General features: G+C 46.3%; 1 protein-coding gene across 1 annotated transcript in view; it reads left to right on the forward strand.

Annotated features, from left to right (window-relative positions):
* Positions 1 to 24,316, forward strand: part of LOC308163774 (rho-associated protein kinase 2-like) — a gene marked incomplete at both ends in the record, with an annotated part of 345,346 nt that overhangs the window by 17,486 nt on the left and 303,544 nt on the right. Inside the window, 5 exons of the mRNA XM_080537962.1 lie at positions 162 to 232; positions 1,383 to 1,471; positions 2,162 to 2,240; positions 4,702 to 4,969; positions 17,408 to 17,644. Coding sequence (XP_080394088.1) covers positions 162 to 232; positions 1,383 to 1,471; positions 2,162 to 2,240; positions 4,702 to 4,969; positions 17,408 to 17,644 — 744 coding nt within the window. The remainder of the gene's footprint in view (positions 1 to 161; positions 233 to 1,382; positions 1,472 to 2,161; positions 2,241 to 4,701; positions 4,970 to 17,407; positions 17,645 to 24,316) is intronic.

Raw genomic sequence — 24,316 nt, forward strand, 5'->3', positions numbered from 1 at the left:
GCTCATTTGGACAATTACTATGGTTCATTCATTGATCTTTTCTTTAACCTCTCCCCAGCTCAAAGACAAGACAACCCCCCCCCCCCCCCCATTCAGGTACTGCCCTGCATATTGTCCAATGTTACCCTGCTGTTTAAATGTGTTTCTCCTTTTTCTCCTAGAAACCAGGCTGGAGGGATGGCTGTCACTGCCTGTCAGGAACAACACCAAGAAGTTTGGATGGGAGAGAAAGGTACATAGAACATGTTTGACACAGTTCCATATTCACTAACACTTTGTTTTAGGAGTTCACATTTAACACACAAAATACTTGTAACTGACCGTTAGTTAACGTGCTGAGCCAAACCCCCCGGAGATCTGTGACAAGATGTTCCTTCTGGAGAGGGTTCCCCCCTCACAACAACAGGTGGTGGTTTAGAAAGATCGCATCACAATGACACCCAGGGTACTGGGTGTCCCATGTACACTTGGAAGGAACCCACTAAATTAGGCCATGTCGACTTTTATTGTGATTAATTAGTATAATACCGGTATATATATATTATTATAACTGTTTAATTATTTTATCCATTTCATTTTCTGGAAAAAATGGCTTTAATGAAAATGCTGATTTAAACATCATGGATGGGATGGAACGATGCATCGCCAGACAGTTTAATATCGCTACAAATTTGAGACGTTTCAAATCGGTGAAATTAAAAAAACAATCGCAATACTCTTTTAACCCTTAAAAATCTGTTAAAAGCACACATTCTCATTACCGTAATTCCTAAACTATATGTGCTATGGAAGGAATTCCGCCTTCTACCCATATAGGGTTTATTACTCAGAGTACGAAGCTCAAAGAGAGCTGCGGCGATTTGAAGAGAGAAGCGGCATTACGAGTGAGCATGTTCTAGTGGTGTTTTACAAGTGGTGCTTTTATACTTTTGGGAGTTTGTGTACATATGTGAAATGTCATGTGTAAAATGTCACAAAGATCATCTAGGGTTACCAAACCACCCAAAAGGCAAAACCCAGAGAGCCAGTATGGGGCGAGCACAGTGCGCTCTGCAGAAGGAGCGCTCCCTGGCCTGTGTCTGCAGCTAGTGAGAAACGTTATACCCTACCTCAGGAATAAAAAGGGATTCTTTAAGAAAATACAGTATTTTGTAGTTTTTGTATGAGAAATACATTTATTAAAATCTTTTTCAGTCATAATTTGTCTGCAATCTAATTTTGTAAAAGAAATCGTAGCGGGAATTGTATCGAGTCGTGAGTTGAGTGTATCGTTACATCGCTACTTGACAGTGTAAATGGCTTCTGTTGATGCGTAACTTGAGATCTGAAAATGTCTGAGAAACATATTTCTGAGTGAATTGTATTTTCTTGTCTTTTTACAGTATGTGGTAGTGAGCAGCAAGAAGATTCTTTTTTATAACAGTGAGCAAGACAAAGAGCTGTCCAACCCCTACATGGTGCTGGATATCGAGTGAGTAACGTGTTCTGTGTGGAAGCCCATTAAAAGGGTCTTCAAAGGACCTTGTAAAGATGTATTTTGATAAGTTAACTTGAAGAGCATTACAGCAACAACCTGCAAAGTAGAGAAACAGCCACTCAATTTCAGTTTTGTTTATCTGAATGGAGATTCGGCCAATTCGCTAATTCTCTAGTTCACAAGCACACACACACACACACACACACACACACACACACACACACACACACACACACACACACACACTCACACACTCCGCACACACACACACAGCTGGGACAAACTCGTTCTGATCTACATCCATGTTGAACACTTTTGTGCATAATATTTGTTTGGAATGTGGTTTGCATGGTGTAGCATAAGAAGCGACAGATTTGTTTGGGGACTTAACTGAAGCATTTACATAAAGGAGAACCAATTGAAAGAAGAAGAACCAATTGTGTGTACAGTTTAACTTTTTTAACTTAAGCAAATGGCTGGTGTACAGTGCGAGAAATAAGTATTCAACACATCAACAATTCATTAGAATCAAGTTATTCATTAGAATGTTTGTCATTTAGACCAGTCATTGGTTATTAACTCGGCTTAAGAAATTGCTACATTCCAATCCATAAAAAAAGCTATGTTCAACCCTAACCCACATTTTTAAACACATTTTATTTAAACGTTTTTATCTTCTTGCAGCAAACTGTTCCATGTGCGGCCTGTCACCCAGACAGACGTGTACCGCGCTGACGCCAAAGAGATCCCCAGGATATTCCAGGTCATTCCTGTCACCCTCACCCTCAGTCTGTCTCTCTGCATCTTATTTGTTATTTTTCATTGATAATGCATTATAGCTCATTTGATTAGTGCTAGAATGACAATAGCCTATATATTAGAGATGCTCCGATCAGGGTTTTTGGTGCCGATCACCGATCACCGATCACTGGAATCAGTGATCTGCCGATCCGATATCACCGATCACCGATCACAGCGTCGAAAATGGCAATTGAAGCATTCTATTTATTGTGTAGCATTATTTATGTTTTAAATTATTCTTAACACCATTGACATTGTATATTAAGTATTTAAATGAAATTAGGAGATGAGAAAGTATCATGAATTGACGACCATCTGTTTTATTGAATTCACAACCACCTGTAGCTTACTTCAGGAAAAACAAATAAAATGTGAAAATAAAAATCATAATAAATAAAATGTACACTGTCACATCAAATGTGCAACATTCCACTCGAATGAGAGGAACTAGGGGCTCTTAGAGAACTTGGAGCTTATACTGTAACTGTAGCTTTCCTGAGGAACAATAAACATACCCAAACTAAACTGCAACATAAACAGGCTATAGCCAAATATAAAATACTGTTTCAAGTCAGTCAGTTTCAAGTCATATTTAGGAGGAGATAAGACAGCAAGTCAGCAATAATCAATAAAACAAAAAAACAAAACATTGCACCTAAGGAGATTTCAGACTCAAACCTTACTTCTGATTAAGCAGCATCACTGGCAGATTAGCCTTGAGAAATACAAGCATCTCAGCGTTTTTGGCACTCAGCCTGTTCCTCTTATCATCTAAAATATGTCCTGCTGCTGAAAAGTCGCTCGCTATCTACACTTGTGCAAGGTGCACAGAGGAAGACCTAAAACTCACGCGCTAATAGTTGTTGTTGCTATGGGCCAAGTGACTTCCTGCTCGCGGGGTCACATGACGTCGGTGAACACTACCTACACTACGCTCGTGAAGTCGCGCTGGAACTCTGACCAGCACTCGTGGAACGCCTCTCGTCCAATCAAAGCACTCGGTCCCTTTATGACGTCGAGCCCAGTGTGCGCTTCGGCGCTCTCTGAGCGAATCGACGAACGCAGCAAATGCCGTATGATATTCGTGGTATTGAAAGACCTTGCGTGCGTTCCTCCCCGAGGTATTTCTTTTGAGCAGACATTACAAACGGCATATTTGTTGTCTCTTTCCGACACTGTGTAATATTTCCAGACTGGCGACGCCATTTTGTAAACTGATCGGTCATGTTTGATCGGCCGTTTTGAGAACTCCGATCAAAACCGATCAAGGCCATATCGGCCGATACCGATCGGCGCCGATCAGATCGGAGCATCACTACTATATATATAACGTATAGATTTGGTTTTGCTCCTAGGAGAATAACTGCAAAACAAACTCTGCTGTTTACAGACTCTGTTTTACACCCAGTTCTATTTACTTTCACCACAACGTGATCTGTGTGGGAGGATTTGTGTGATCAGATCTACCTGGCTGATTTTTAGTTTTATAGGGGAAATCAGCCGATAATCGTTCTTTTTGATTGATTGAGAATGTTTATTTTGGTCCCCTATACAATTCACAATACAGATATAAGAAAATGTGCATAGTCACAATTTATAACATCAGGACCAAAAAGGTGTAGGCTGAAGCCGTGGCTTATTGCGCCTACCCTTGTTACATGTATGCATGTCCCCCCATGAATGCATAATCAAAACATTGAAACTTTTATAAACAAAAATGTCACTTACGCATGTCAACAAAAAGTAAAAAAATAAATAAAATAAAAAACTATATTTAAACCTCTGTTTTATACTTGTTAATCATCTTATTTTTAAATAATGTTTTAAATCCTTTTAATGTACTACACATTTTCATTTCCTTTTCAAAAGTATTCCATAAATTAACTCCTTTAACTGTTATACATATTTGTTTTGCATTTGTTCTAATCTTTGTTTTCATAAACATACATGGATCTGGTCCTGGATAGCAGATTAAAAGTTTTGAACAACTGGTCCCAGGTCCAAAATGTATACTTAGGATCCAGTTCATGTCTGGAACAACAGTCAGGGGTCTCGGTTATGTGTCATAATAAATACATTGCCCATATGTACCCGTCCACTGCTCTGTGTCAGGGGAGCAACACAGTAACTGCTCACGTTCATCAGGCCAGCAGACCTGTGAAGAACCACATGTTTCATGAGAGCAGCGCGTTTACCTAGTCGCCCCAGTAGTATTACTGTTCACATGAACCAGGCAAGCATCAGTTATTGTAGCCCGTCTATGGTTGGTGCTACATGCTACATCTCAGCCCACACAGCCACAGAACAGTGATGGTGACCCTCTCCCTCTGCAGATCCTCTAACCCTAACCCTCTAACCCTAACCCTCTAACCCTAACCCTCTCCCTCTCCAGATCCTCTAACCCTAACCCTCTCCCTCTCCAGATCCTCTACGCCAACGAAGGCGAGAGCAAAAAAGAGCCCGAGTTCCCAGTGGAGCCGCTGACCATCGGCGAGAAGTCGGGCTACATCTGCCACAAGGGTCACGAGTTCATTCCCACGCTCTACCACTTCCCCACCAACTGCGAGGCCTGCACCAAGCCCCTCTGGAACATGTTCAAGCCCCCGCCTGCCCTGGAGTGCCGGCGCTGCCATATCAAGTGTCATAAAGACCACATGGACAAGAAGGAGGAGATCATCGCGCCCTGCAGAGGTAAGTGGGGGGTGGTGGGGTTAGTTGGTGGGCAGAACTTTGGTTAGGCCAATGTCAATTACCTGAGCTGCACTTTTAAACAGAGAGCAGGGCGGGGGGGGGGGAGGGGCATCACGAGCAGCTCAGATAAACATTTGGGGGGCGTGGAAACTTGCTGACAACTTCCCGTCCTCAGCGTTTACTTATTAATACCCCAGAATCTCAATCGAGAGATTGATGGGACCTACCCAGTCTCCAAATGATTATGTTCTGGGGAATAGTTTCTGCTGACCAAAGAAGACTTGTAGCCTGAATGTTGCTGGCAGATACCGCAGGCCGCCACTAGGCGAAGTCAAGAGCAGTGAAGGAAGTTTGGAAAGAGAGATCCTTCTGTCGGTAGAAATGACTAACCTGCGCCACTCCTCAAGGATGAAGGAGTATAAACGTTAGTCGACTGTAGCAGTTCGTCTCCTTTGGTTATAGTGAATGCGGTTATACTTAACAACCGCTTACAGTGATCAAAAGCCATTGGACTGAATCCAAGGCTGTATACCTCACTGTTGGGGGCCAATTTGTATTTCTTGCATCTTTGACAAGAGAAAGTAAATATGACTGAGAACAGGTCCAGGCAATGTTTAAGTTTGACTCTGTCTGGCTCCTTTTGCACGTCGCTCTTCTGTCATCTGATCATAATGATCAGAATACATTCCATTCATAAACTTGATACAGGGGTGCAAACTTGTCACCTTTCTGCTAAATTAGCTGTTTTTATCTCAAAATATGTAATCCATGTTAATGTGTAGATCTGCAAAAAAAGAAATTGAGGGGGGGGGGGGTGTCTAAGGGCCAATCCCGATTCCCTTTTCTACCCCTATGGCTCGTTTTCGAGTGTGACTCGATTCGAAGCCAAGGCCTTCGAACAGAGCCACAAGCCATACCCCTTGAAATCTACCCCTATGAATTGGGACGGCCCTTCACGGCGGCTACGTCATCAGCAGTGGTTTAAATAGACGCGGTACGGGTGACGCGTTATGTTGCCAGCGAATTCTCACATCTAGCAATGCCTTCTTCAGCTGTGTTTATTTCTGTTGCGTGTGCTATAAGCATCTTTTTCGTTTGTTATCAACACACTGTAGTGTTTAGACGTTCCTTTTTTAGTCTCTTCCGTCAACGATGTCTTTTTTGTGGACATCGCAATAATGACAATGAATGACTCCAACCAAAACACAGAGTATTAACCAGATCTGTCAGCGCACGATGTTCCTCCAAAGATACCCGTGACTCAATCCTCAGCCACCACATACACACGAGTCCATCAGTAGTCATAAAGCGTTGTCCAAAAATCACGTTACCAAGCGTCTTTCTCAGAACAATTCGTCGTCAAGAATCCAAAAAATCAATCCATCATAGTCGTGGTCAAAAACTTAGAAGGAGACTCTCTTGGGGACGCGGCCACATTTGAATGAATGAATGAATGAATGAATGAATGGTCTTTATTGTCATTGCTATAGTACAGGTACCAAACAACGAAATTTTGCCCGTGAAGGATGAAGAAGACTCCTCAATGTCTGTTTATAATATTTATTTAGACAAAGATGTCAACATCCTGTGGGTGAGAATACAGTGTATGAGTAAATACAATTACCATAACAAGACATACATAACAAGATATAAACAAACAAGAACGATTACTGTTCACCAAAATCGGATAACAAGATACATATAACTAATAACAGACTTACGTATAACAGGCAAACACGTCCTAACGAGAGAGGAGAAACACTGTGTATCCTCGGACCACCTGGCATCCACAATGGCAGCCAACTTCTTCTCCTAACTCTAACCTCTTAACAGAGAGTACTAAACACATAACCCGATACTATCGCCCCCTAGCGGTCGGGAGTACACTCCACCCTGCATCCCCCCCAGACCGGGGAGCCACGAATCCACGTGGGTCCACGGGCTCAAATCCATCGGCCAGACTCAGCTTCATATCGCTTAGGTGGCCTCCTAGCACGGGCCGGCCGGGCGGGCCGCAGTGGCGACGGCGCAGGAAGAGGTGTAGCGGGAGCCACACCAGCGGGAACTAGGGGCGCGGGGAGAGACGACGCCCCGCCTGAAGGCCCTAGCAGAGAGGGGCCCAGAACAGCAACACGGGGCCCATCCGTCCCCAGCCGGGCGTCACCCTGGGGCACCACTGGACCAGAGGGGGTAGCTAGGGGCAGATAGTCCAGGGAGGGAGGAGGCAGGGGAGGCGGCGACGGCAGCCGCTGGGTACATGGGGCGACTGGCGTGTAGCCACGGAGGAACCGCCGGTTGCGCAGCGTCAGGCGCCCTGAGCCATCAACTCTCACCCGATACTGATCGTGGCCAAGCGACTCCACCACCACCCCAGACCTGTCCCACTTATTGGGGCTCGGGCCCTGCTGATTCTGGATAAACACCCTCTCACCGAGTGCCAGAGGGCGAAGTGGTCTTGAATGAACCCCCAGTGGTACGGGAGATCCGCGTACGAAGGGCATCCTCCTTCACAGCCCATGCCTGACGCCAGAGAGGACGGATATGCGGGTTCGAAAACTTCTCCAGCCTGTTAACGAAGGAGAGCGAACCTCGAAGGGGGTGACCGAAAATGATCTGTGCTGGTGAGAGGTTGCAGTCTGGGTCGGGTGTATTACGCAACTGTATCATCGCGCGCAAGAAGCGATCCTGGTCGAGACTGCCCGCCGGGCCACTGTTGGACATCAGAAGCCGCTTCGCAGTCTTAACAGCGACCTCCGCTCTCCCGTTAGACTGTGGGAAACTGACGGAGGACACACGATGCCTGATCTGCCATAGGCGGAGGAAGTCCTGAGTGTGGCTTGCCATAAATTCCGGGCCGCCATCGCTTGAAAGCTCCTCAGGCACCCCAAAGGTCCGAAAGAATGAGCGGAGGTGGCGAACAAGGCCAGCTGCGCCTCCAGCATCAGTCCCGGCCGCAGCGCCCAGGACCTCCACCCAGCCTGAGAGCCGATCCCCGACGAACGGTGGCGGAGATGACAGAGGGGGCGTAGCTGCCTGTGATGGAGCATTGCGGTTGCAGTCCGCGCACCCGGTCCTGACAGTGCGGATATCCCCAGACATCCCAGGCCAGTAGACTATGGCCCGGGCGTGCTGCTCCATCGCCGAAACCCCCTGGTGGGCAGCATGAAGGTGTCGAAGGACTCTCTCGCGGAGGGATAGGGGAATCACGACGCGATCCTGATACAGCAAGACCCCGTCCTGCGCATAGATGGAGTCACAGACCGGCGACAAACTCACCACGGCAGGGTCATGCGCGTCCACTCCGTCCCCGTGCTCAATCATGTCCAGCAGGCGGCCGAGGCATGCGTCAGCCGCTGTCTCTTGCGCGAGGAGGGGCCAGGAGACGGCGCCGAGCTCCTGAGCATCGATGCAGATGGAAGCCATGAGTGCCAACTCGACAGTGTCAGGCACGCCTGGCGGTTCCAGGGAGAGGCCGCTAGCCGAGCCCGAGGGGGAAGGGTGCCTTGAGGCAGCGTCAGCGGCATGGTTGCTCACGCCAGGGAGGTAAACAATCTCGAAACGCCATGGGAGGGTACGCTGTTTGAGCCTGAACAAGCGTGAGTTTGTGATCTCGTCGAGTGTGCGGTCCCCGAAGATCTTCACCAGGGGCTTGTGGTCGGTGACCACGACGAGATCGTCGCATCCCTGCGTGAAGTATCGTGCCTGCTCCAGACCCCAGGCCACGGCCAGGGCCTCCCCTTCGATAGCCGCATAACGCTGCTCCGCGGAGGACAGGAAGCGAGACCCAGCGAGTGTGATTCTCCAACCTCCCGGGCAGCAGTCCGGCACGCCCGAGGCACAGCTGCAATGCTGTTGGAGAAGGAAGTAGCCAATGCCTCGCCTGGACCAGTCGGGGCGGAGGCAGGTGCGCTTCTGCATGTCAAAGATCTCTACACCTTCGCGAATGGCCCCAATTATGGCATGCTTAGACGCCTGGAAGGCCTCCTCCAGCTCGGTTGACCATGCGAACTTGCAGCGTGGGCTGAGGAAGGGCTTGAAAGGAGCCATAGTATCGCGCAACTGGGCGTAGTTAGTCACTTGATTGAAAAGGCCGAACCAGCTTCTGATATCTGTCGTGGAGACCGGGCTGGGGAAGTCCCGGATGGCGTCCAGGTATTTGGGAAGTGGCTCGATGGTAGCGTCCGACACCCTGAAGCCAGCGAAGTCCACGCTCCTCTGCGCAAACTGAAACTTGCCCGGGTTCAACACGACGCCTGACCGCCCGACACGTGTCAGGAAATCGATGGTCCTCCACCAGTGCTGCTCCAAGTCGGTGTCGTAGTGGACCGTGTCATCCACACACCGTTCCTTGCGTTCAAAGTCTGAGAGGATGGCGTCAAAACGGCGGTTGTAGCCATCACCCGACGAGAGGAAACCCTGTGGTGCCCTGGTGTAACGCCACCGGCCAAAGGGAGTGATGAAAGTTGTCAGATGACGGTCAGACTCGCGCAGTGGCACACTGTGATAACCATTCCAAGCGTCCGTGACTGTCTTCCAGGTGCCCTTCGGGACACGACGTGCGAGGTGGAATGGGGACTCAGTGGCGAACGTCTCACGCTGGCAGAACTTATTGAGAGGGGAAAGGTCCACGGTCCTGCGGGGGGACCCGTCGTGCTTCCGGGTAACCACCATCCGGTGGCACCATGTAACCGGTTCGCCGTACGGCACACGCTCGATGACACCAAGGGCCTCGTCCCGGAGAAGGTCGTCGTGGACCTTCTGCTGCCAGTGGAGAGGCACACCGGCTGCGGTGTGGCACGCTTTCGGCGCGGCAGCAGGGTCCACATGCATCTCGACGGGCGGCCCCTCCATGCAAGGCAATGCCCGATGGGGGCACGTGTTAAATGTAGATGAGGCATACCTCTCAATCAACCACCCCTTCATCCGGCTATTGTTCTCAGGCTCGCAAGAGAATGGCAGTGCCGCGGGGCGTGACGGAGGGACTGCACGCTGTGGACACGAGCACCTGGCGTCATGGGGGTCGCTCGGGCCGTTGCAGCCGCCGTTGGCGGACTTCAATGCATTAACAGACAAGGGCCGATCCGGCGAGGAAGGGGGGGCAGGATCGTGCGTGTCCCTGGGTCGCCCCGCACCACCTGTTGGGAAGTCCTTAGGCAGGAGGCTGAGGTTGAGCAGCGACTCATAGGAGAGGTACATTCCCCGGACCGAGCTCACATACACCATTGAGCGGCAGGACGACACCTCGCCGCCGTTGGAGACCGCCGAGAGTGTAGCAAAGAATGCGCCATCAATGGCTATGGGGGAGCGATTTGCAGCCGAGAGGCTGAGGCTAACAGGGCGCAGGTCGTCACGCGAGAATCCGCAGGACAGGTACTCCTCTAACGACCAAATGTCCGACTGCGCACCTGTGTCTGCGATGGCGGACACCTCCACCATGTTCCCCGAGGGCTGACAGCTGGCGCCGCCCCCCTGACCCACCGGATTGTCAATCGAGACGGAGATCAGTGCCCGGGGGTGTTCCCTCAGCCTGGCCCGCCTCCATTCGCCCTTGGAGAAGATATGGTGCTCGAGTCTGAGTGGTGCCGTTGTGCGGCGCCGACGATGGTTCCCGTAGTGTCGATCTGGGCGCGCCTCAGACTGAATGACCGAGAGCTGGGAGATTGGCTCCGACTCCAGGGCGGCCTGCTGACCGTTAGACGGCGTCCGCAACCACACCTCGGATCCCATGGTAGCCTGCTGACCGTCAAATGGTGGCAGCCGCCGCTTGCGTCGACGGGCCTTGAAGCAGTCGACACAGAGCTGGTGAGGCCTGATGTTCCATCCGCGAGACCCCTCTGTAAAGACATGGAACGTATTCTGACACCCTGGGCACACGGCTCGTTTTGCCACATCAGCTGGACTCGGGGCCAAGGAGGGGCTCCGCTGTGGGCTTGGCTGTGGGTCCTTCCTCAAGCGCTGGAATGAGGAGACAGCCGACAGGGCGGATGATGGAAGGGCGTTACGAGCCATCTCCTTGCCCTCGACGAGCGCGACCACATCATTAACGGGCTTCAGAAGAATGTCAGGCGTCCCTAACGCCTCGCGGCGTATGTCCGGGTCGTAGATCCCATTAACAAGGACATCGCGGATGATGTGATCAGTGTAGCTCACACTCTTGCCACACTCGCAGACAGCCACGTAAGAGCACGTCTCCGCCTTCCCACGCACTCTGGCAGTAAAGGCGCGGAATGTCTCATCGCGTTCCTGGCGCAGCTGAAGCAGCTCTGTGCGCAGGACGCATGTGGCGACCGGGACAACGGCCAGCAAGCGCATAGCAGCAAGTAGTTCCTCTAGAGTCCCAGAGGCGACGTCCGGGTCCGCTTTCAACAGGCTGTCTCCAAGTTCGATCCCCGCGCACTGAAACAGCTGGAACGGGGCCTGGGCCGCTCCAATGCCCGACCCCGCCCGGAAGACCTCCCACCGCCGGATGAACACGTTCCACTCCTCCGTTGAGATGCCGGTATCAACCCTAGGCCGCTCCATCCTCGGGCCTCGGGGAGCTGGGGTCTGAACCGCCGCACCTCGATGGAAATGTCCATGGTTTGTCAGCAAGACGATGGCGAGTGCTTCGGACACGTCTCTGGTCTCGAAGTCGCAGCCGGGGAAGGGGCATTCTACCTTCATGGTGTTGACATGAAGAAGACTCCTCAATGTCTGTTTATAATATTTATTTAGACAAAGATGTCAACACCCTGTGGGTGAGAATACAGTGTATGAGTAAATACAATTACCATAACAAGACATACATAACAAGATATAAACAAACAAGAACGATTACTGTTCACCAAAATCGGATAACAAGATACATATAACTAATAACAGACTTACGTATAACAGGCAAACACGTCCTAACGAGAGAGGAGAAACACCGTGTATCCTCGGACCACCTGGCATCCACAATGGCAGCCAACTTCTTCTCCTAACTCTAACCTCTTAACAGAGAGTACTAAACACATAACCCGATACTATCGCCCCCTAGCGGTCGGGAGTACACTCCACCCTGCAAAGGAGAGATGACAAATAGGCGGAAACATTTCTCAGTAGAGTCGAACGGTGATGGATCATCATCCTTTACGCGTATCCTTAACTGTAGTTACATTTCGCGTGTCATATGCCATTAGACATGGAAATATGTCAATGCGCGGCTGTCATGCACAAATCAGCTTGTAACGTTAGACACACAGCACATCGGCATAATAACGTTTTGTTGTTGTTGTGCTTGTTATAAAGAAAAGGTCTATAATGCATTTAAATGAATGATACAACCCATTAATAATATTACATAATAACAACTGCTCGGATTAGATTGCGGGTGCCGCTACATGGAAATAGGTAAAAATGTGCATCATGTACAAGTCAGCCGAAAGTTTGACAGATAACTTTACATATGTGTACCATCATCCGCTGTCAAACGCCACAGGTAATAATTGATTTATGATTGTACATCTCTGAAATGCTCGACTGTCATGCAGCGTTACGTTACTGTAACATTAGACACAGCACCGACATAAAAGCGATTTTTTTTTTGGTTATGCTTGTTATAAATAAAAGCTCTATAATGCATTGTAATGACATTAAACTAACATAATAACATGGTTATCATACTTTTTCAAATCTTTATTAATAAGTAATTACAGAGAAAGTAAAATGACATTTCCGCATTGAATAGAGCGACATAACATTTCTGTAGATGATTCGCAATGCATCCTGGAATCAAGGGGTAAGGCAAGGCAAGGCAAGGCAAGGCAAGGCAAGTTTATTTGTATAGCACATTTCATACAACAGGGGCAATTCAAAGTGCTTTACATGCATTATTTAAAAATACAGCAAGAGGAGCATAAGAAAATAACAATTACAATGAATAAAAGCAAATATAAGAAGTAAATAGATCAAACATTTAAAAAGACAATAGTTAATGGGAAAAAGACATTGATAGAAGTGTTTGTGTTTAATCATATCCCTCCACATCCTTCTACATCCCTCTACATCCCTCTACATCCCTCCACATCCCTCTACATCCCTCCACATCCCTCTACATCCCTCTACATCCCTCTACATCCCTCTACAACCCTCTACATCCCTCCACATCCCTCCACAACCCTCTACATCCCTCCACATCCCTCCACATTCCTCTACATCCCTCTACATCACTCTACATCCCTCTACACCCCTCTACATCCCTCCACATTCCTCTACAATCCTCTACATCCCTCTACATCCCTCCACATCACTCTACATCCCTCTACATCCCTCTACATCCCTCCACATCCCTTCACATCCCTCTACATCCCTCCACATCCCTCCACATCCCTCCACATCCCTCTACATCCCTCTACATCCCTCCACATCCCTCTACATCCCTCTACATCCCTCTACATCCCTCTACACCACTCCATATCCCTCCACATCCCTCCACAAGAGGAGCATAAGAAAATAAAAATTACAATGAATAAAAGCAAATATAAGAAGTAAATAGATAAAACATTTAAAAAGACAATAGTTAATGGAAAAAAGACATTGATAGAAGTGTTTGTGTTTAATCATAACTGGTGCAAAACATGAAGGTTTTTAGCTTAGATTTAAATATTTTAAGGGTTTGGGCCTGTTTGATTTCTTCAGGGAGTTTGTTCCAGGAGCATGCAGCAGCGTGACTGAAAGCTGCTGCACCGTGTTTTGTTTTTACTCTTGGAATTATTAGCTGATTTGTCTCAGCTGACCTTAGGGACCTTGCGGGAATATAGGGTGGGAGGAGATCTGATATGTATTTTGGTCCAAGACCATTTTGTGATTTGTATGTAATTAGGAGGATTTTGAATTCAATTCTCTGAGAGACTGGTAGCCAGTGCAGGGATCTCAGGATTGGTGTAATGTGTTCAAATTTCTTTGTTTTTGTTAGGACCCTAGCAGCGGCGTTTTGGATGAGCTGCAATTTACGAACAGCTCCTTTAGATAGGCCTGTTAGTAGACCATTACAATAATCAAGTCTACTCGAAACAAATGCATGGATGAGTTTTTCAAGGTCTTGCTTGGACATGAAACCTCTCATTCTTGTTATGTTTTTCAGGTGATAGTAGGCTGATTTAGTTATTGAGTTTATGTGGCTGTTGAAGTTTAGATCGGAGTCTAGAATTACACCAAGATTTCTGACCTGTTTTTTACTGTGAAGAGAGAGAGAATCAAGTTTTGCACTGACTTTCGATCTTTTGTCAGGTGCACCGAATACAATTATCTCTGTTTTGTCCTTGTTTAGTTGGAGGAAGTTTTGTGTCATCCAGGCGTTTATTTGCTCAATGCAATTACAGAGATTGTCAATGGGACTATAGTCGTTCGGTGAGAGGGCTATGTAGATTTGAGTGTCATCCGCATAGTTGTGGTAGGCAATTTTGTTCTTTTTTATGATGTGTCCCAATGGAAGCATGTAGAGATTGAATAGAAGGGGGCCAAGGATTGACCCTTGGGGAACCCCACATGTCATTTTAATTTGGTCAGATACAAAGTTGCCAATGGAGACATAGTAGCTTCTGTCCTGTAGGTAGGATCTAAACCAGTTTAGGGCAGTGCCCGAGAGTCCTACCCAGGTTTTTAGTCTATCTATTAGAATGTCATGGTCTACAGTGTCAAAGGCAGCACTAAGATCTAGTAGTACCAAAACTGAGATTTTTCCGGAGTCTGTGTTTACGCGAATGTCATTAAGGACCTTAATAAGGGCCGTTTCAGTGCTATGTAGGGGGCGAAAGCCTGATTGAAAGTCATCAAAGAGATCATTTAGGGTCAAATAATTGCTAAGTTGTTCGTGGGCAACCATTTCAATAATTTTTCCTGTACAGGGAAGGTTTGATATGGGTCTGTAGTTGTTTAGTACAAATGGGTCTAGGCCGTTCTTTTTTAGTAGAGGCTTAATAACTGCAGTTTTCAGGGCTTCAGGGAAGATTCCTGATGAAAGGGAGGTGTTAATTATTTGTATTAGTTCGCCTGCCATGCAGCTAAATATGTTTTTAAAAAAGCTTGTTGGCAGGACATCAAGGGCACAGGTGGATGGTTTAAGACGTGACATGATTTTATCTAGGGTCTTGTAATCAATGGTGTTAAATTGTGACATGGTTGTTATGTCCGCCCTATTTGGGGTTGTTAATGGGGACATGTTTTTCATGCCTGACACAGAAGACCTAATGCCTTGTCTAATGGTTTCTATTTTATTGTTAAAAAAGGATGCAAGCTCATTGCATTTACTAGTTGAGTGAAATTCCTGAGCAATGGGTGTTGGGGGATTTGTTAGTCTGTCAACAGTTCTGAAAAGGATGCGGGCATTATTTATGTTATTGTTTATGATCTTAGAGAAAAATGATTGCCTGGCACTTCTTATTTCTAAGTTATAGTTCTGAAGATTCTCTTTATAGATATCATAGTGGACTTGAAGGTTTGTTTTTCTCCATCTGCGCTCTGCTTTACGACATTCTCTTTTTTGAGTCTTTACGGATGGGGCAGTTCTCCAGGGAGCTTTTTGCTTACCAGAGATGCATTTGGATCTAATGGGTGCAATATCATCAATGGTTTTTGTGATTTTTAAGTTGAAATCGTGTAGAAGGTCATTTACTGAGGTTGGAATAGAAGTTTGGGGTGGGGGGGCTAGGGAAAAGGCCTGTGTGAACAGTGCACTGGTCTTTTCATTGATATATCGTTTGGAAATAGTTTTAGACATAGTTTGAATAACAGGAAAGATAGATACGTCAAAGAATATGCAACAGTGGTCAGACAGGGCAATGTCAGTTACAACAACATTTGAAATATCTAGGCCTTTGGTGATGATAAGGTCCAGAGTGTGACCTCGATTATGAGTAGGGAGGTTCACATGTTGTTGAAGTTCAAAAACATCTAACAGAACAGAGAGTTCTTTGGCTTTGTTGTCCTCTGAGTTATCTACATGAATATTGAAATCACCAGCAATGATCAGACCATTAAATTCAGTAGTAATGATGGAGAGAAGCTCTGTAAGTTCATTAAAGAAGCTAGTAGAGTATTGGGGTGGTCTGTATAAAATTATAAAAATAATTCGAATGGAACATTTAAAAACAACTGAAAGATATTCAAATGATAAAAATTCCCCGAAGGATTTCTGTTTGCAGTTAAAACTAGGGGTAGCGTACCCCTATGGCTTCAAAGCTAGTCTGGTCCTGGAATCGCCATGGCTCGATGAAATATGAATTGGGATAGCCCTACCCCTAAACGTGAACGCGCAAATCAAGCCATAGGGGTGAAAACGAAGGGGTAGGGGTGAATTGGGATTGGCCCTAAGTGTCATCCAAGTCACATGACGCGCGAGCCAACTAATCTCCCTGTCTGCTAAACTCTGCTGCTGTTGAAATAACGTTTAGTTTCAGGGAGCTAGGTACAATTCCAGACAGCATAGAGAACACAGTCACGGTAAACTGTTTTCGAAGTAATTCGGTCAGGGCTGCCGCTACTTACACATGCATCATTGTTAGACCACTGTTAGTGCTAGCGATATCTATTTAACACCATTAGTGCTAGCGCTATTCCCCCCCTAAGGTTAGCCGCAAAAAGAAAATGTGTCACCTTTTTGGGCCATCACCAGTTTGCACCCCTGTTGAATGTCTACACCTGCCATTTGATGCGTTCCCTACCCGCCTCCTTTACCCACATTGTAATCAGATAAAATACATTATTCAAGTATGCCTTGTTCTCACACAAGACTTGTATTAGTGACAACATCTCTGGTCACACTGCTTCAGTTCTATCAACACTAGAACAGCCACGGTGGGGTCATGGTGACCCTGTGAGTAAAACATTTTTTATACCTTTGCACTCGATCACATTTCAGGACCGTCCTTTCATTTCCTAGATATGTGTGCTTACATTTTCGAAATCACATCAGGATAAGCTAGTATAAAGCTATTTTCCAGTTTTTCTGTGTCGAAGGCAGGCTCATTTACAAGAAGTGCCCTCTAGTGGTCTTTGTGTGTAAGTAGCAGATTACCATTGTAAAGAGGGAGGCGGCTCTAATAGTAGGTAAAATCGGCACGGCTGTTCGAGTGTTAAGCTAACCTTGGAGTTTCACCTCATCCCATTTCCCCTCACATCATTCCTGTCATGGCGACCTGGTGGTGATCAGACACACTCAGGGCTTGCTACGTTTTAATGCCCACAGATGTCCACATAGCTTTTAGCTACTGTTAGCCATTTAACCGTTTTGTTTGTTTAGAAAGATCTACACGTTTGCTGCTATTAGCAAACGCAGCATTTTATGTATATTTTAACATTTTCAGTGTGGCCAAAGAGGACAGCGACATGCAACAAACGACATGCATTCCTTTAAAATTCACCATTCCAACCACTTGAAATCTGACAGATTGTCCCTTTGGTCCTTCTCTCTCCCTGCAGTGAACTATGACGTGTCTACTGCCAAGAACCTGCTCCTGCTGGCCCTGACACAAGAAGAGCAGCAGAAGTGGGTCAGCCGGCTGGTCAAGAAGATCCCCAAGAAGCCGCCGGCTCCTGAGCACTTCTCACAGCGCTCCTCACCCCGGGCCTCCATGAAGCTCCAGCCCAGCCAGTCCCAGAGACGGCCCAGCAGACAGCTGCTGCCTCCCAACAAGACCAGGTCAGTTACAGAGACACGTGGAGGACAAGGGCCGGGGGGGCGTTGCGGATCACTGTGGGGAGAGAGTTCCAAAGGGTGGGTGCTGCCAGAAGGGTCTGTCCCCAAAGGTTCGTAGGTTGGTGCGGGGGGGTGGAGAGCAGACCCATGTCTGAGGACCGCAGGTACCAGGATGGGGTATATTGGCGGAGAAGGTCAGACAGATACTAGGGGGCGTGAGCAAGGAGGGATTTGTAGGTGAGGAGGAGGATTTTGTAAAGGATGCGTGACTTGACCGGGACCAGTGGAGGTGGGTGAGGGTGGGGTAATGTACTGCTCTACCCTGGCAGCTGAGTTCTGCACAAACTGGAGCCTGTCCAGGGCTTTGCTGGGTACCCCAAACAGGACTCCGTTGCAATAGTCCAGGCGGGAGGTGACGAAGGCGTGGACGAGGGTTTCGGCCACAGAGTTGGACGATCGGAGTCTGGCAATGTTTTTGAGGTGGAAGAAGGCAGATTTGGTGATGGATCTGATGTGTGACTGGAAGGAGAAGGTGCAGTCAAGGATGACACCTAGGTTGCGGACTTTGGGGGATGGGGAGATGGAGCAGCCGTCGACCTGGAGGAGAAAGTCACCAACCTTCCGCAGCAGCGCCTTGGGTGCCACAACCATGAGCTCTGTTTTCTTACTGTTGAGTTTGAGTAGGTTAGATGACATCCATGTTTTTATTTCAAGCAGGCAGTTGACAAGATTGAGGGGGGAGCTGAGAGGATGGTGTTGTGCTGAGATACATTTGCGTGTCATCGGCATTGCAGTGGAAGTTTAGGCCCTGGTGGCGGATGATCTGGCCGAGAGGGGAAGCATGTAGATAGTGAAGAGGAGGGGTCCAAGCACAGAGGCTTGAGGCATGCCTTGGTTGACTGGGGCTGGGGAGGAACTGGAGCCGTTGATGGTGACAAACTGTTTCCTGTAGGAAAGGTAGGACTGGAACCACATCTACTTAACATTTGAATTCATTTCGAGAGAAATGCTTCACTTCACATGAATTGAATTTGAATTGACCTCAACTCTGAAAGTCAGACCTCTTGGGACTGGGGAAAAAAGGTGTAATCTAAATTCAATGTAGTATTTGGTTATTCAGTATTCTGTGGATGGATATAGCATATCATGGTCTTTATTCCTCCATGCTCCATTCCAAATTAGATATTTGAACAATATCCCCATGCTACATGACAAGCTCCTTTTTTTCTCAGGTTATTGTCCATAGCATGGAGAACATGCTCAATGGTATGTCCCACATCGGATAATAGAGACAGCATGGAGCCTATTCTTCCATGTGTCTAACCTGCTCCATGCTACGGTCAACATCAGAGACTCTCACTTCCTCCATGACACATGCTCCTCCTTTTTCACATTTAATTCCAAATGTGTTCATTAAAGATAAACTATGTCCTGTTCCCGTTAATGTTGAACGTGTCGGGCGTCACATGATTAGGGACCCGAGAAATGATTGTCTACTTGGATTTAACTTGGATTTAACTGGCTGATCTCTCATTCCCTCACCGTCTATTTGCAACCCTGAGAAACCTCTCCTTTAAGAGTGTGCTGCATTCCTCACTGGAGATACATAAAAAGTGTGAAAGACGGCGCGAGTTAGAAGTAGCGCAGCTATTGCGCACACGTGCGTGTGCGTCACAAGGTCAATGTCTGTACTGAAAATAATAATAATAATAATAATAATAATAATGCTATACGTCTTTCATATCAGCCTCCTCCTGACCCCCCTGGGACCTCTGTCCCTCTGACCTCAGCCCCCCACCATGACATAGGACTCCCAACAGTGGACACAAATCACGACTTTCATGACCCTATTCTGTCCGTGTGTGAGTGTCTACTGTGCATGTGTATGTGTGTGTGCATGTGCGCGTGTGTTTCACTTTGACTAGTCATTTTTTTATGTAAAAGAGAATGTTCATAATATGGTTTGTATTTACTGTGACGTTTTGCAATAAAACATTCAACACCCAGGGCTGGTTGTGAGGCGTGGTTCTGGATGGCTGTGAGTGCGCCTGTGTTTGTACGGATTTGTGGAAGTAGTCTGTTTCTTGGTTGTCTGTGGAGAGGCAGTCGCATGAGGCGGAACAGGCAATTTTGGTGGTCGAGAAGATCGACCTGAGCACATCTGCTATAGGCTAGGTGCACGATCTCCACTACTTCCTGAAAGGCACCTTGCATGAACATATCCTGTCTCACTCTATTGGTTAATTGATTAATCAGCTGTGCGGTAAACATTTGGAACACACAGTGCACAGCTGATTAATCAATTAAACCAATAGAGTGAAAAAGGGTATGTTCATGCAAGGTGCCTTTCAGGAAGTAGTGGAGATCGTGCACCTAGCCAATTCTGCTTCAGTCGGTATGACTTAATGGCTAGTTGTCGATAATGAAAGGCGATTTGTAGCTCAGTGATCATGTTCTCTGACTCGTCTCCCAAGTCAGATGTGTGCCTCCCACCAATGACTCCTGGCTAACCTTCTGCTTAACATGCAGGAAATGTGTTATTCGGTTAAGTCGTGACGTCCAAAGTTGGCTGAGACGCTCTCTTCGAAATGCCAGTAATAATAATAATTCATTATATTTATATAGCGCTTTTCCGAGGCTCAAAGACGCTGACAAATATGGGGAAAAACGGGAAAGTGCTGCTGTGTCCCTTGTTTTATGAATAGATCCCAGTCTAAAAAACGATTGAACTGTCATTCTACCGCTGTAGTACACTGGTACTCTGGTGCAGGGAATTTCTGGTTTGGACCCGGAAATTGCAAAACGTCACGTTTGACGTCAGACTTAACAACCGAATTGTTAATCCTCCATTTCATTCTGAACCCCATCTAAATGCTGAATTAGCCTTCAAATATGTACTGTCTTGTCTTGGTGTAACTCTAAGAGGTAATGCGTTTAGTTGTCATACACTTTTATTACCCTTATGCAGGGCTTGACATTAAGACTTGTCCACTTGTCCGGGACAAGTATATTTTATGTTCGGACAAGTGGACTTCCTCCTGTAGTTGTCCGACAGACAAGTCAAAACAAAGAGAAAAATAAATAAATCAATGTATTAATAATATCCGCAAAAAAATAATGTCTGATCGAAAAAGTAATAAATGTATTAATGACCTATGTAGCTGCCTTGTCAATGTAGCTGCCATGTCAATGTATGCTGCCTTGTCAATGTAGCTGCCTTGTCAATGTAGCTGCCTTGTCAATATCTGCTGCCTTGTCAATATCTGCTGCCTTGTCAATATCTGCTGCCTTGTCAATGTGTGCTGCCTTGTCATTGTAGCTGCCTTGTCAATGTAGCTGCCATGTCAATGTAGCTGCCTTGTCAATGTAGCTGCCTTGTCAATGTAGCTGCCTTGTCAATGTATGCTGCCTTGTCAATGTCTGCTGCCATGTCAATGTCAGCTGCCTTGTCAATGTAGCTGCCTTGTCAATGTATGCTGCCTTGTCAATGTATGCTGCCTTGTCAATGTAGCTGCCATGTCAATGTAGCTGCCTTGTCAATGTATGCTGCCTTGTCAATGTCTGCTGCCTTGTCAATGTCTGCTGCCTTGTCAATGGAGCTGCCTTGTCAATGTCTGCTGCCTTGTCAATGTATGCTGCCTTGTCAATGTCTGCTGCCTTGTCAATGTAGCTGCCTTGTCAATGTAGCTGCCTTGTCAATGTATGCTGCCTTGTCAATGTAGCTGCCTTGTCAATGTAGCTGCCTTGTCAAACAATCTATGTCCACTGAGTAGGGGAGTGCGGACATGTTGTCATGCCTAGAGAATCTGGCATCATGCCTTTGAATCAAAACATTAATGCTGGCAGGATCACGTTCTCTGGCGTGCACGTAGATCCACCGTAATTGTTGGAATTGTAATGTAAGGTATTACTGGGTTGTAATGTGTTAATAGACAGACACACACACGCGCATCGTCATATTTGGACATGTAACTTGAGCTCTCGGACAAGTAAAAGATAAGTTCACTTGTCCGAAGGTCAAGTACCTGAAAAAGCTTAATGTCAAGCCCTGCCTTATGACTGGTATTCTGACATGTAGGACTGTGTTATGCACTTTGGGACACTTATTTGACACTATGGAGAAACTAACTCTTCCCTCATCTCTGTCTGTTTTTTCCAGTTAACCTTACTGGGGAGGTGTGGTGCAGCTTCAAGGTGGTGGGTGCTTCCTCCTGTCACGCAATCAAAAAGGACTGATGATAAACAATGTTCCACTCAGCATATCCCAAAAAACGAATGCACACATAGGATCCTCCTTCACGCTTCTCCCAGAGGACTTCTCTCTCTATCCCGCTTCTGCCTTTTTAGAGTCGTAGTCTTTTTGTCCTGTGTCGAAATGTGAGTTATGCCAGTCATTCAACACTGCTAGTCCATCGACAGATGACGTGCCAACCAGCTCATGTACCTGTAGTCTGTGCTTATGTGATGCACCCTCTCCCCAGACTCCTTAAGGTGAAGGAGGGTGTCTAGGGTTTGATATTGGGCCTGGAGGCTCCTGAAGTTCCCTCGCCACAGAACACAGAGCTCTCATAAATGGCAGGGGGGCGAGGAGGACTGAAGCACTTACCTTTTACACTTACCAGAAGAACCGGACTGGCAAAAGTGGAGAGGATTGAGCTCCTCTGCCATCCTGAATGCTTGTGGCCAAGGTGAATAGTTTTATTTTTGGTATTATACAGTGAATGATTACAATGCATCTGAAGTATCTAGTACAGGACACTACACCCACAAGAGAAGAATAGTACTGTACACTGGTATGTGTCACCAGGGGAAGTTGCTCATATAGGTCTGATAGCTCTTCACTCTGGCAATAACTTGTATTTACTTACCACACAGCATGATGGTTATTAGAGGGAAGTATGTTTACTACAGCCAGCTTGAATGCAAGAGGGGGAACCAATAGAACAGCTTGACTCCTTTATGGTATGAATTTACGTCTGGGCAAACCAATGATAGAACACAAGCATTGAATGACTTAAAACATATTGAAGTAGATTTGGACCTTTCATGCGTTTTGTTTTGCCCTTAAACGTATGGCGTAGCCTTCATGTTGAGGTGAAATATCATCTTACCCTGAATTATCCTCATAGGCCAGTCTTCTCCACTGTTCCGTTGGTAGCTAGCCTAACCCTAACCCCAGCAAAAGCTAACAGGAAAGCAGCGGCCTCTCCAATAGATGGGATTCCAAGGAATTTAGCTTTGTCTGAATTACCTGCTCTAAATCTCATCAGAAATGTGATATTCAAACAATGTTTAGTAGCCACTATATACTAGACAACCCTGCACATGCTTTTTGACATTTTGTTCCAGTTCTCAGCAAATAGATTATAGAGACTGTGCATACTATTGAAAATAAAATAGTTACTTCAATAAATCATTTTTAAGCATAACATGCTACTAAACATAGTTTAGTTTCTCTGACAGCATTTTGGCTCAAATCAGACCATGCTAATGTTCGGTACCTTGGAATCCTGTCTATCTGAGAAACCGCTGTTGACTATTAGCTTTTGCTGGGAGTAGCACAGCAGAGAACGCAATACCAGAGATTATTTCACTACTGGTCTGTGAGGATATTCACCCAAACATGAAAATAGGCTGAACCATCCCTTTAAGGTAACTATGTAAGTGCTGTTGCCTTCATGCCTTTGGTAAATCCACCTGTAGTAAGAATGTGTATTTTTAAATATTATTCCTGGTAACAAGAGGGTAAAGTTTACAAATGTTTTTGTTAAAAAGAACGTTTTAAAAATCTGCAAATATCTCCCACAAGCTGAAGCAGTGAACGGTAACATGTAATGCTTTTTGAATGTCATGCTCTGATATTTTTGTAAAGAATTCCTCTTGGGCACGTGGTGTGTATCTAGCTCATATGTTACAGGTGGAGAGTAGTGGTGTGCTTTGTAGTGCCCTCCTTTATCCAAGAAGTTTCTGAAAAGCACGTTTTATACATATATAAATAAATATACACAGTATATATTTTCCATGATGACATACAGTGCACATTGTATTATTTATACTGCCTTGTCCACTTTGTATCTAAAGGCGCTTACATCCAGACCGCATGTTTGATATTGCTACAATAGAGCTCAGTGATAACCCATTAAACATTGAAAAGGTGTTTGGATCATTGTGTGGTGTCTTTTTACATGAGTGAGTTTGTAAACTTGTGGGGCCACTTGCAACGGCACTAGAATGTCAGTGTCTAAATGAAGGTAACTACTTTAGGCTAGTAAGGCATGGTGATTAGTTAAACCGTGTGTTGCTGTCTTTGCCTGATATCTAGTTAGCTTTGAGCTAGGAAAAAAAACATTGTGAATGTTGTAAATGACCCAAGGCCTACAGCTGATCCACCTGTCCGGACCCGATAAACAGCTCTGATCAGGAGTGTTTCATATATTTGTTGGTATGTCAATCCCAATTCATCCAAACATGCACTACAATCTAGCAGGAGCCTATGCTAACGTGCACCAGTATGCAAAGTGATCGCCTATAGGCTTTAGGATTAGCCTTTTGAAAGAAATAGAAGCCGCACACTCAGGTTCCAGATGCAAAAGAAAATGTTTAATAGGACAACGGTTTCGGCCGTAGTAAATACAGTACATACAAACAGTGCAAGAGAGCCATTATATAGTCAGGTAGGCTAATTGAATAGA

The sequence above is a fragment of the Nansenia antarctica genome, assembly GCF_963989245.1.
Source record: "Nansenia antarctica genome assembly, chromosome: 8".
NCBI lineage: Eukaryota > Metazoa > Chordata > Actinopteri > Argentiniformes > Microstomatidae > Nansenia > Nansenia antarctica.